This window comes from Barbus barbus (assembly GCF_936440315.1).
Source record: "Barbus barbus genome assembly, chromosome: 31".
Lineage (NCBI taxonomy): Eukaryota > Metazoa > Chordata > Actinopteri > Cypriniformes > Cyprinidae > Barbus > Barbus barbus.
In genome coordinates this window covers 18,341,793-18,355,192 of record NC_136759.1, presented here as the reverse complement: position 1 = coordinate 18,355,192, position 13,400 = coordinate 18,341,793, and the positions used below count along the sequence as shown (strand labels likewise).

The 13,400-nt window shown below is 35.7% G+C and overlaps 1 protein-coding gene across 1 annotated transcript in view; it reads right to left on the bottom strand.

Moving 5' to 3' along the window:
• Positions 1-13,073, bottom strand: part of LOC306851520 (nucleoredoxin-like) — a 69,695-nt gene extending 56,622 nt beyond the window's left edge. Inside the window, exon 1 of the mRNA XM_079387813.1 lies at positions 12,570-13,073. Within this exon, the coding sequence (XP_079243939.1) occupies positions 12,570-12,878 (309 nt within the window). The 5' untranslated portion in view covers positions 12,879-13,073. The remainder of the gene's footprint in view (positions 1-12,569) is intronic.
• Positions 13,074-13,400: the final 327 nt, after the last annotated feature.

Sequence of the window (13,400 nt, the reverse complement as noted above, 5' to 3'; positions counted from 1 at the left end):
TCGGTCCTGTTATTAGCCACAGCTGCACCTTTAGTCAATCAACAGCTTTGGGTCTGCATGCACATAAAGCCCCTCCAACCGTTAAAGCTGAAACGGGAGAAGCGTGCAGGACTAGCAATAACCTCTGGCAAATAAAAACCACACAAACAGACGTATAGCCTTAAGAAGCTAGCACTCAATAGCTTTGGTTTATTGGCCGAGGTTCAATAGCACATGCCTATAAGGAACATTTGGATATTATGCTAAAGAGGCTTGACGGACAACTTAGTCAGATTCCTTTAGATACAGTCACACTATTACATGATCAGATTGGAGAATTAACTTTACCATCAGCATGCCCATTAGCTGATGAATACAGACATTTTCAGATGTTTTAAATTTTTCTACTGAAATAGGCTTTATTTACCACCACTCCATATAGGCTATATGTGAAATTTAATAAAAAAAATTTAAAAAACATTTTCCAGGAAACTCATATACATACTGTATAGATAAACTACGCTGCCTCACTAAATAGCCCAAGTGATTTTTGGATGACTGGTCAATAAATCAACAACTGTGAGCAATCCTAATCCAGACAGGTTTTATAACTGTATTGTCTTTGCATTCACACTGTCTTTAGCTGTAAGTGGATTCAAACCGGATTATGAGCCTCAGTTCACTGTTTTTGGAACCCAGTACAAACAAACAACACACACTTAATTAAAATAATAAATAAATAAAGAGTCATTAAGTGACTCAAAAGAGAAATATTTTGTACCATTATAAAGATATATAAAAATATATATATATTTGTATATAAAGATAGAAAATTCTCTACAAAAATATTAAGCAGCACAACTAGATAGATAGAAAGACAGACAGACGAACATTCAAACAAGCTTCTAAATATAATGTTACTTCAACAGAAGCACAACATTGTTTCTAAACAACAGCTATTTTTGTCAAAGGAACATGAGAAACACGTCGCCCACAAAATGACCCACCACTGTGAAAACAAAATTGCATGGTGTTAATTTCCCACCCTGTACACGAGTCAGCGACTGGAGCTTAGCAGCTTCCCTCCAAATCTAACATCTGTCTAAGTCACCAAGAGCAAAGCCCAGCAAAGCTGATGGAGACCGACTGACACGGAGGAGTCACTTCAGAGTGGGTCTCGTCCCTCAGAGGTGAGGGGACAAGGCGCAGAGCCATCCGGATCGAGAGGTCGCTCTGATGACTTCAGAGGTGCTAATCGGCTGTAATCCACTTGAGATGAAGCGATTAGAAGGATTTGGCCAGGCCCCAGATCTTCCCACTTACCGCAGAAGAAACGAGCTCCCAGTTCATTCCCCAGGCTATGTGGCAGAGTTCATGCACTAAGGTTATATAACGTTTCATCAACCCCCATGACTCATTCAATTTGGTTCTTGTTAATCACAAATGCACTCTGGTTTTTATAGCTTTGGGCAATTCTGACAAGAAAAGGGCCAACTGGATTAATACTTTGAGGGAATTTAACAGAGGGTAAACTACAATAAAACCCTTAATTACACATTTCCACTGTGATCTCAAGGCCAAAAAAATGAAGATCTTCATCCCAGGCGTCAAGACCCTTAATTAAGACGTTAGTGGTTTTGGAGTTCTAAGATATTCACTCTCTTTTGCCTCAACTTCCATTTCCTGGCTGGGAACAGACAATATTTTTTGTAAAACACCACATAAAAGCTCTTCATGTCTCAAAATTGACTGGGTTCGCACAGAGACATACGTTTAAATGTGTTTAAATAAATGAATAAACAAAAAACAAAAAAAAGTTAAATTATTAAACGTTAAGCAAAATAGTTAGAAATATAAAATACATAAAAGCTAATATTTCAACTTAAATGCACTCTAAAAAATGCTGGCTTAAATACAACCCAGTGCTGGGTAAATATGTTAAACATATTAAACTTAAATGTTTGAATAAATATATAATGTTTACTTAAAGGTTTAACAAAATAATTATGTAAAAGCTAATGTTAACTTAAATGTTTAAAATAATTAAAAATGTTGTTTACTCAAAATAATAACTTATCTAAGTTTAATGTTTAACACAATAAATGCACAAGTTAATGTTTTAAGTAAACAACTTTTCATTAATTATTTTAAATATTTAAGATAATATTACCATTTACATAAATATTTTGTAAGTAAACATTAAATTAAACAATTGTTAACCATTTAAGTTAACATTTTGAACATCCAAGTTTAATATTTAACAAAATTAATACGTTCAAATAAATAAATAAGTTAGTTTACTTAAATATGTTTACCAAAATAAAAGAAACAAAACCTTACATAAAAGGTGATATTAAATTATAAAATAAAATGTTTACTTCAAATGTTAACCTCTGTATTTATTTTGTTAAACATAATAAACTTAACTATGTTCAAATAAATAATTTAATGTTTGCTTAAATGTTTAACAAAATATTTAAGTTCATATTAACCTGAATGTTTTAATTAATTACAAATAAATAAAAAGTTGTTTACATAAAATATTAGCTTATTATGCATTTATTTTGGTAAATATATTTAATGTAAATGTTCAAACAAATGAATATTTATAATAATAAAAATCTTGTAATGAAAATATTTAGCTGTCTTCATACCTCATGATGGTGTGAATAGAATAGTTTGGGGTCCTAAAAGTTCCCTGGTATGGACTAGCCTAACTTTTTGTGTTTTTGGCACTTTACAGTCCATTTAAAAAAAAAAATTCACCATTTACCATTTTGGAAAATATAAGCCTCAGCATTTTCAAAAATATCTTCTTTTGTGTTTCACCGAAGAAAGATAATACAAATAGCAAACTGAAACCAAGAAGAAAGTCAATGTTAGCGACACGTTGCGACTGACACCACAGCAACACTGTAGCAGGATTCTCTCTCACTTTGTGGTAAGACGAGACAAAAAAAAACTGTTCATTTCTCCCCACGCACACTCAAGTCAACAGCAGATTCACAGCAGGGTCGGCGCCAGTTTGTGAAGGTGCCAGACTGCAAGGAGACAGTCGACATGTTTGTGCTGTGCTTCAACACTAAACCATCGGGCAACCAGCCACCACACACCATCACTGAATCACTGACTCAACGTCAGCATTGATAAGATCACATCTGTGGGAACACAGCCACAGGGACGGATGACAAAGCACTGCGGAACGATTCCACTAAGGGACAGAGATCAAAACGGCTCTGTACAGCATTAATAAATCCAAAATCATTTTAAGCTGTCCTCAAACAAGCTGGGATGGGTGTCTCTGGTTCAGTTGCATCAGATACTTATTTTGTCCACATGAAAGAGTCATTTGTGCATCCTTTCAACAATCCTCTCCATTGACAGCATGCACACTTCTGAGGAACAGAGAAGTGAAAGTCAGCACAAGCATCACTCAAAAAAAAACAAAAAATGGAAGGGAATAAGATCCAATTGCTGCAAAAGTTTCCAGACAGTTATTACATGACAAAATGAAAGATGAGCTGAGGAGAAGCATTAAAGAACATGCAGTGTCTACCGAATTAAACTTCCCCATGGTGTTTTTTTTTGGCAATATGACCACAGTGTGACTCCACGGCTCTATTCAGTACGAAGCTTAGAAGTTAACTCATAAATAATAAAACTTTTTTTTTTTCTCTCAAAAGTTGCTGATTCTATGCAAATACACAAAGAATGAAGCTGTTTTCTCTGCATTGCTACCAGGGGTGCCATATTAAGCATTATTAGCATAAATGGTCTATGATTTTCTTGGTAAGGCCAACGACTGCCATGATGCCAAATGATCAAAAGTTACAGCAATGCAAGATTTCTATTTCAAATAAATGCTGTTCTTTTGAAACCTCTATTTAAAGAATCAAGGTTTTGCACAAAAATATGCAATCAAATGTTAAGCAGCAAAACTTTTTCAACGTTGATAATAAGAAATGTTTCTTGTGCATCAAATCAGCATATTATAATCATTTCTAAAAGATCATGAGTAATGATGCTGAAAATTCAGCTTTGCCATCACAGGAATAAATGAGATTTTAAAATATATTCAAATACAAAACAGTTCTATTAAATTGTAATAATATTTCACAATATTAGTTTTACTACATTTTTAAATTAAATACACAGTGTGGCCTATGTTCTCACTGCACTTAAGTAAAAAAAATTTAAATTAAATGAATAGTTCAACAAAAAGTGAAAATCCTGTCATCATTTACTCAAGTTGTTTCAACCCTGTATAAAGTTTATTTCTTCTGTTGAACACAAGAAAAAAAAAACTGAGTATAATAGAATTTTCACTTTTGGGTGAACTAGGCCTATTCCTGTAAAATATTATCTAGGAAATACTTTATATTAAGCAAACCGTGTGTGTTTTTCAACCTACTACAGTACAGTTAGAAAACTCTGCAGATAAATATGTTCAGTATAATAATACACAATAATATTTTATTATATATTTATTTATTACTCTAAAAAACTTGTCTGTTGAATAAAATAAATTGACCGATTGAATAAAAAACCCCTAGAAGCCCCAGAAACCATGGACATTGAGCATGTTTCAGGCTTCAGTTCGCCCTATGAAATAATGTGACTGCAGTGTTTACTCTGACTTGCTCAGTAATGGAGGACTGGACATTCCTAAAATAACTGCAGACTCTAAATTAACCCGGTAATAAATCATTATACACTTTAATCTGATATTGTGTTGAAGATTAAATCTCTGCACATTTCTGTGTGGTTTGTTTTCGATTTCCTTGCACATTTTGTACCCCTGCCACAAGGTGATAAACGGACAGAAAGGCCTGTTTCAGTCAAGCTAGACTATCATCCGAAACTTGTACTTGGACGAAAAACTTGTCCAGGGTCACAGCCCGACAGCTATTGTTTTATTTTCCCTCTACAGACTGCTGGGAACAGGACGGTCTCACGTTGCCTGAGATTAAGCCCTTTCCCCTAGCTGTCCTTTCTCCGCCTGTTTTCATCTAGTCTCAATAGGTAACTAAAAACCTAAGAAACAGTCCTCCACTAGGATTCACCACGTCCACACTCCCATTGTAACCATTCACAGCATTACAGTGCTTCCAGTGAGAAAGACACTGGGGACTGAAAGGTGGTGTAAATATAGTCTGCCGTAAAGAGTTCAATTTGGCAAGTGCTGTTCATAAAGCGCTGCAAAATCTCGCTAGCAACTATACACACACATTTCTTACATAATCTCGTCATACAATTGCGAGAATATGTAGGTTCAACAGGGTCACAGACTGACACACACTTCTCTGTGTGTAACATCCGCTGTAGCTTTAAGCAATATATTTGGGAAAACAGGATTTTCTTTGATCTTCTGCAAAAGTCATGCTGATTATGATGTTGACCATGCGCTCATTAACATAGGACCACCCAGAGAAATGAAATTTACATGAAATATACTCAACCATCAAGTCGTTCCAAACCTTTATGAGTTTCTTTCTTCTGTTGAGCACAAAAGAAGATATTTTGAAGAATGTTGGGAACCAAACAGTTGACGGTCGCCATTGATATACTATGGAAGTCAATAGCGACCACGTTTTCATTTTTGGGTGAACTGAGTCTTTAATGACGGTGTGAACATCATGTTTGAAGAGGTTAACTAGAGTGTTACATTTACAAGTCCTAAAAGAAAATTCTGTGCAATAAAATAATTTACTTAACACCATTTCTGTACGACATTCTTTCTTGATCAAATGTTGATTTGAGATTATGGGTGGTTTTATGTTAATAAGCATGAATTATTGGTATCACTAAAAATCTGATATTGAAGATTTTTTTCAATTTAAAGATATTGGCCAATATTTAATTGGTCATACTTATTTCTGCTATTACATTACCTTTGCTGTCATCTAATACAAATATATAATGCAAAACTTTATGAAAGGATTATTGCATTTAAAAAAAAAAAAAAAAATCACTATTAAATATAGAGATTTAGATTAAAATATGTATTAAAGTGCCGCTATCATGGGTAATGAAAGGTTCATATTTTGGTTTTGGGAGTCCCCATCAACAGGTTGACATGCATGCAAGGTCAAAAAACACTATCATTGTCTTGTAATATGCATTCATTTTTACCTTATTTGCTTAACGACTCCCAAACGATTCACTCAACGATTAATTTTTCCAAACCCCTCTTTGCGTGACGCTGATCTGCAGTGATTGGTCCAATTGGTCGATGTTGTTTCCATTTCATAATAAAAGCTACATTTGAGCAGTGCTGCTTTGTGTACAGCGTTACCGGGAAAATAGCTATTTTTACCGCTACAAAAGCGGCATCTAGTGGCAAAGAATGAATTTGCATTTTCATTCAGACCAACAAGTGGGCAGGCAATAGGCTAATGTTTCATGTTGACGTCAACATGACATTTTAAAACATTTTAAAAAACGACTCGTTTCAATGATTCAGAGTCGACTCTTTCTTTTGAAAGACAATAACTTTATACAGGGTGCACTTTCAGATTTAAAACTTTGTAATAATAGGGGCACTTTAAAATATTATATTCTGAATATCCATAACGAATAATGTTGTGATACTAAAATTCACTTAATTGACTAATTTTAATTTTTAGTGGAATTTTAAGATCAGCTATAAAAAAAATTAAAAATAAAAATTACTGGCCATATTATTAATGTTTGGCTTATGAATGTGAAAGTTTTCAAAAAAATAAAAAAAATAAAACTTGACTAGGATTAAACTTTAGAGTAAAAAAACAAAAACAAATACATATTAAAGTGTAAAATATGACCCGTTACAGAAACCAAGGGCCTTTTATGATCACACCGACTGGTTAAAAATTTCATCATGCAATAAAAAAGTACAATCTTTGTAATCTGAAATGAATTTGGTGTCATATTCATAGGTCCATCTCAATTAACCCGAGCTCAGCATTTCCCACTGAGCAGCATTATCAGCACACAGCGTCACTCAGCAGAGAGAAAATCTGTGTTCGTCACACTGAGCCAAATGTACCGTTCACTGATAGCGAATCCGATATTATCACCTGCAGATAAGGCCATCTTTCTCTAGCCGCCAGCCCTGAAATCAAAGCCTCACGGAGGGGCGCGGCTCCAGGATGTGATGAACGGGGAGCGCCGGGTTTTTCATCAGATCACTGACACCCTGATGACAGCAGCCCTTAGCAATCTCAAAAGCTCCGAGCAGCTGTCTCTGAATCTGCAGAGACGGTGGCACAGCCAAACTCCAGAAGACCGCCGCCTCTTTCTCTCGGATGCGAGACTGCCGGCTCTCCGTTTACTTTACGATGCTGGCAGATCTGGGCTTGGGCAGTAACTGGGCCAAACCCCTAATTGATTTACGAGCAGCTTTCCCCACTCCGCCTGACGTGAGTGTCCTTGTAAGGCAGTGCCAGCACAGACTTCCCTTGATACCCTGCAGACACCCACCACCAACCACGACTCCTCTGATCCTTTCACAAGAAGACATGACTGGAAAAAAAACACTACATAAATATGATATGGCTCACTGGCTGCAGACATTGAGTGCACCGATGATGGTTGCGAACACTGGGTCCAGTCACAGGTGAAAACAGAAGCCATTTTGGGTAACCATATCCACTTAACTACATGCTTCAGTTTATTTTCAAAACAACAAAAGTGTCAGACTGGTTTTATTATAAATGGACCAGTTCATCCAAAAGTGTATTTCTCACACTTACATCATTCCTTGATGTTACCTTTCTTTATTCCACAGAACAAAAAAAAAGAAGATATTTACAAGAATGTTTTAGCTGCTCTTTTCCATATAATCAAAGTAAATTAAACAAAAAATTACAACAAAAAACATAAAAGCACCATAATGTAGTCTTTCTTGAAAAACGGCCATATTATAGAGAGAAACAGAGAAAAATAGTTATTTGCTGAAAATTCATGAGTCGTCACAAATAATTTCAGATTTATTTATATTTAATATATTTTTAATAATTTATTTTCATAATTTCTGGTGAATCACTCCTGAAAAAGAAAAGAAAAAAAAAGACATGAAACAGTATTTACAGTGCATTTAACTTCTTATTCAGGGACATAAAGTAATGCAGACTTAATTTTTATCCATGTCTAGCTTGAACTGTAAAACACTGTGCCATCATATTAGTAGCTAATATTTTCCAGTCCTGTTTACATCAACGGCAAATTGATTTTCAGAGGGGAAAATGGTACATAGCATTAAAAAAAAAAAAAAAAAAAAAAAAGTAGTAGTGTTTTTGTAACTTAAAACCACTCATTAACCAGGACACCTACATGTTTGGGTTTACATTTTAAAAGAGTTAAAATGTCAACTACTAAGAATAGCTGCAGTTTGACAAAAAATAAATAAAAGTAAGCAAAAACAGTAGTATGCCTGATTTCACAGTATTCATAAAAAAGGAGGTGAAAATATTGCATGATGCTATGGGAGAGGATTTGTGAATGCCAGTGAAGGTAGGTCACATGACAATGACAACATGACAAATGTAGCATGTCTGGATTAGATTCATGCTACATGCAATCATTCTATATAGAACATACTGTTTTAATGATTGCAGGTTACTTATTCAAAAGAGCTACTTACTCAGAAAGTGTGAAATTTCAGACACAGCCCGGGTCAGAGAAACAGGTCAAGTGCTTATAAAAATCCAATCACTTCCGCTTTAAACTAACTTGGTTATTAAAATACATTTTGCTTTCATGTGGCTTGTAAATGTGCTGTGGGTTATCGTATCTCTCACTTGCCTTCATGCTGCAGATGTTACAGAGTCAATTCTGAATCCACAGCTGGTAAAAGAGTCGTAACATGGTTAGGGGCTTTGTTTTGGTGTGGAGGGCTTATCTCTGCATGACTGGGTAAGCAAATCTCCGGCTGATGGGAAGCAGGACAGACGGAGTGAAGTGAAAGAGGACGAGACAGACCAGGTGATGGAGCAGACTGAAAAAGGTAACTGAAAAGAACAGGGAATGTACTACTTACTATTTCTGCAGTATATACAGTAGCATGCATATAGAGCACAGTATTTTCTATAAGCATAAAATACATGGATGACCAACTACAAAGTCTAAAATGAGCTGAAGAGTAATTATGAGGAATACTGTATCCCACAAAGCAAAGCTTTTGACTCAACCTTCCATTTCTGAACTAAACATATAACACAAAAAGGTTGTGACAAACATAATGAGGTCATATGATAATGCTATTAAAAAACTAGTATGCAGTATATAGTGTACACCGCACAGTATCCAGTATGTAGTAAGCTAGTATTTCATTGGAAACACAGCCTTGGTCTCACCAGAGACGAGTCCTGCAGCGATACACAGAGCCGCCTCTTTTTTGCCCCAGGAGAGAGAGGGAAATGAGCCACTTAATACCCCGCGGTACCACAACCTCAGCTCTGCTTTGCAGCAGGCCAACATCGCACAGCAATTAAAGCCTTCAAAGAGCACAAACACAAAAGAGACACTATATTCACTCTCCCATGAAGAGAGGAAGAATCATTCATCCTCATGCTGGGGCTGGAATAAGAAAGTGACATTGGTCGGTCAAAGTCTTTATACCTCAGACGCTCTGCAGGACGCTAGATGTTATTACTTCAAAACAAACACTCTGATCTGGACTGGCCAGAGTCATCTATATCTCCCATTAAGAGCAAACTAAATAAGCCTCAAGAACAAATCAAAGAGGTCTGATCCACGTAACAGCAACCTACAATGGGTTTGGATTATTTATTGCTTATTATTAGGTTATGGCTAAGTCGGTCTTGCTAACGACAAAAGCATTTTGGCCTGCAATGTAAAAGCATTGCTAATAAGCAGAAAAATGCAAGCATACAAAGGACAAAATTGTATGAATGCGAGTAAGAATAAGTTCATACAGCAAATATTTGGAATTTTATATACATTTACACACACACAATTATTATTTACATATAATATATATATAGGCTATATATATAGTACATATACATGTGTAGGCAGGCAGTGTGTGTGTATGTAGGTGTGTATATATATATATATATATATATATATATATATATATATATATATATATATATATATATATATACACACACACACACACACATAATATAATTGTTATTATATACATCTATATTATATATAACATTATATATATATATAATATTATATATTATACATAACTATTCTGAACATTATTATTATAATATACACAACAATTAATTTTAATATTTACTATAATATTTACTAATTAATAGTCATTTTCCATACAAAGACGACAATTAAATGTACAATATACTCATTCTTTGATTAGATGCTTTTATACAGACTTAAAAATGTAGAAAAACAAGCAATTTAACAAATGACCCAAAAACAAAAAATAAATTTTAGTTTTGAGAGGAGAGTATTAAAAAAATAAATACTGGCATGAGATCATAATTTAGAACAGAGATGTGGAAATATCTGTAGTTGGACTTAGTTAGAGGTACTATTATTATTTTTTGCTTCTGTGGCATATGTGTTTACAACAGGGCATAATTGTAACCTTAAAACACAAGAGAACATTTTAAATAAAACACCAAATATGCCAAAAAAAACAACAACATTCAAAGCTTATGAAAATACCCTTTGCAGAGTTTGCACAGCATGTCAGCATGTAAATAAAAAGGCCTAGGCCTATAACAAACAATGGCATCTAAACAGTAAATTACCAGATCCATTTTTTACTTAACAGCTACAAAACACCACAAACAGGAATCTAAATTGAATTATCTTTCCTTAAAAACACACACAAATACCCCCCCCCCCCCCCCCCCCCCCCCCCCCCCCCCACCCCACACACACACACACACACACACACAACTACAAAATTCTCTTCTCACCACACACCGTATTTCTCAGTGTGTATTATTAAAACACTGCATGCAATACAATCAGCATTTTGCATGGTGGCAGATTTTATCTTAAATATTTATATGGCTGCCACCGATGCCACTGTAAACTGGTATGAGCCATTAAACGCACATCATTTGCTCGTCAGTGAGACGTGCCATGGCATGCTGCAGGAGGAGGAGCTGGTGCAATGGAGCAAAATGGATACCAGCACACAATCGGAGCATGATCCAAATGGTATTATCCATTAAAACAAACACTCAAACCCAAGATAAAATACTGCACTACAATATCAACCTAACGATACAGCGGTAAACACATAGGGAAAAATCCCCACAGTAACACACACCATTATTTACAAAGCAAATCATGCAAAGCCGAATGCATGTTCAAGAATGACAATCAAAATGATAAATTAATTAACGTTTCTGATGGTAATCCAAATTTAATAAAGGTTATTTCTCATCACTGGTACACCAGACCTGAAATATTCACAACTGCAGGATCTCATTTGAATAAGCAAGAGGATAACTCAATTAAAAGAGCTCTGAGATGCAGTAATAATTTCCAGATTTGTTTTAATAAATGACAGAATGGGCCTGTTAAAAATCTGAACAGCAAATGTGCGTTCAATAATGAAATGCTTTAGAAACAGGTTCGTTTAGGTCTTAGCAAAAACATTTAAATTCACTGCTACACTCTTATTTAAAAAATAAAAATAACAAGACAACAGAAATAAATCATCTAGATATATTAACGATTTGTGCTATTGTACAACCTGAGCATTTACTTTTAACAATTACAAAAAAAGCTATTTTATTCACCTTGTAAAGATGCATTTAGCAACTAATTGTTTTTACAATTTTCTGTAATGGCTTTTAGTTTAGTTCTGCGATTAATGACGACTGTAATTTTTGTAATTAGGGTTTTCCTGAACAACACTTTTTTTCCACACTGGATGTGCCTTAAAACCTAAAAAACTAGTCTGAATTTTTGACTGTATAGGCAAGTGCAAACGGGAAGAGAAATGTTAAAGTTGGCAGTCACCGAGACAGTCATTGTGTAATGGTTTAGGGTTAATATGTGTATATTGTGTGGTTTGTAAAGGATGTGTTTTCACCTTGCCAGCACCGAGCAGCATACAGCCTCCAGCTATAATAAAAAGACACCTGCCTACAACGAATGCGTTATTATTTTCTGGGATTACAGGTAATTCATATACTGTTAGGTGGGAGGCATATTATAATATTCAAATGTGGCTGCTTTCCTTTGTGCATTTCATAATGAAAATATTCCAGGATTTTTTCCAAATTCAATCCATAAAATCCAAAAGTCTCTTTTGCAACAAAAACGACTGGATAAACGGAGTGATGAATAAAAATGCATTAGGTGGACGCTGGAAATGTCTTGCTACCTTTAAAAAAAAAAAAAATCTCAGTTCTGAAAGCAAGACAACAGTTTTATACTACTAAAAAAAGCTAGTTTAATTAGCTCCCATCCACTGAGGAGAATAAAGTGATGAAACTGATCATTTATCATCTGACAATAAACAGAAGATCAGACTTATTTTTTATCCTTTACACCTGCACACACACTTTGCGTTTGTTTGAAAAAAGAAAAAGGCAATTATATAATTTTCCAGTTTTATGTCATCTATTAAATCTACTGGCTCATCTTACCTTTTTGTGTCTGTCTTTAAAAGGCAACGCCGGCCATTGCATCTCCTGCAAGAAGTCCTGCCACTGTTTCTGGTCCTGATCCGAAGAGATGAAGACGATTTCCAATTTGTCCTTGTGCTCCGAGGATTTTTTAAACTTGCTGTAAAACTCGCACAGACTCGCGTTGAACTGCTTGCAGGGACCGTTTAAACTGCAGCCGAAGTAGAGCCCGAGCAGAGACAGCTTGCTGCCCAGCGCGTGAACATCCACCTCGGCTTTCTCTCCGTTGAAGAGCCGCTCTCCGAGCAGATTCACCAGAAACTCCGACATCGCTGCTGAGACTGCGCTTGGCTTTCTCGGCTTATTCGGGCGGTTTTAAGGTCAACCCAAAGTGCTCGATGAATATCCGCAGGCCCTGGTGCCCGGTTCGAGAGACAGCGGCCGTCGTGTGCCTCCACTGCGCGCGGTGTTGAGGAATGCGCTCCTGTTATAAACCGGCCCTCAGCAACAGCGCCGGCCGACTCCCGCTGCGAGACTGTCGCGACATCTAGTGGCGAGATGCTGCAATTGCACCTCGGTCTCTTATCTGCATAAATGATACATTTTTTGTCTTTTTTGTATAGATGAATGTATAGACGGATTCTCAGAGTAACAGTATCAGTACATGTCATGTTTTTGGCTAAGTATTCACTCCTTTAAGCAAAAAGCGGTGTCTCAGAGTTACAGTGATTACTTCATGCATCCCCTGTTAATTTCAATTACCACTAAAAGCAAAAGAAAACGGTAACAACTGCACCACTTTAAGCTAATTATTGGAGCATAGGAAAATTGCAATCAGATTCTGTATGATAA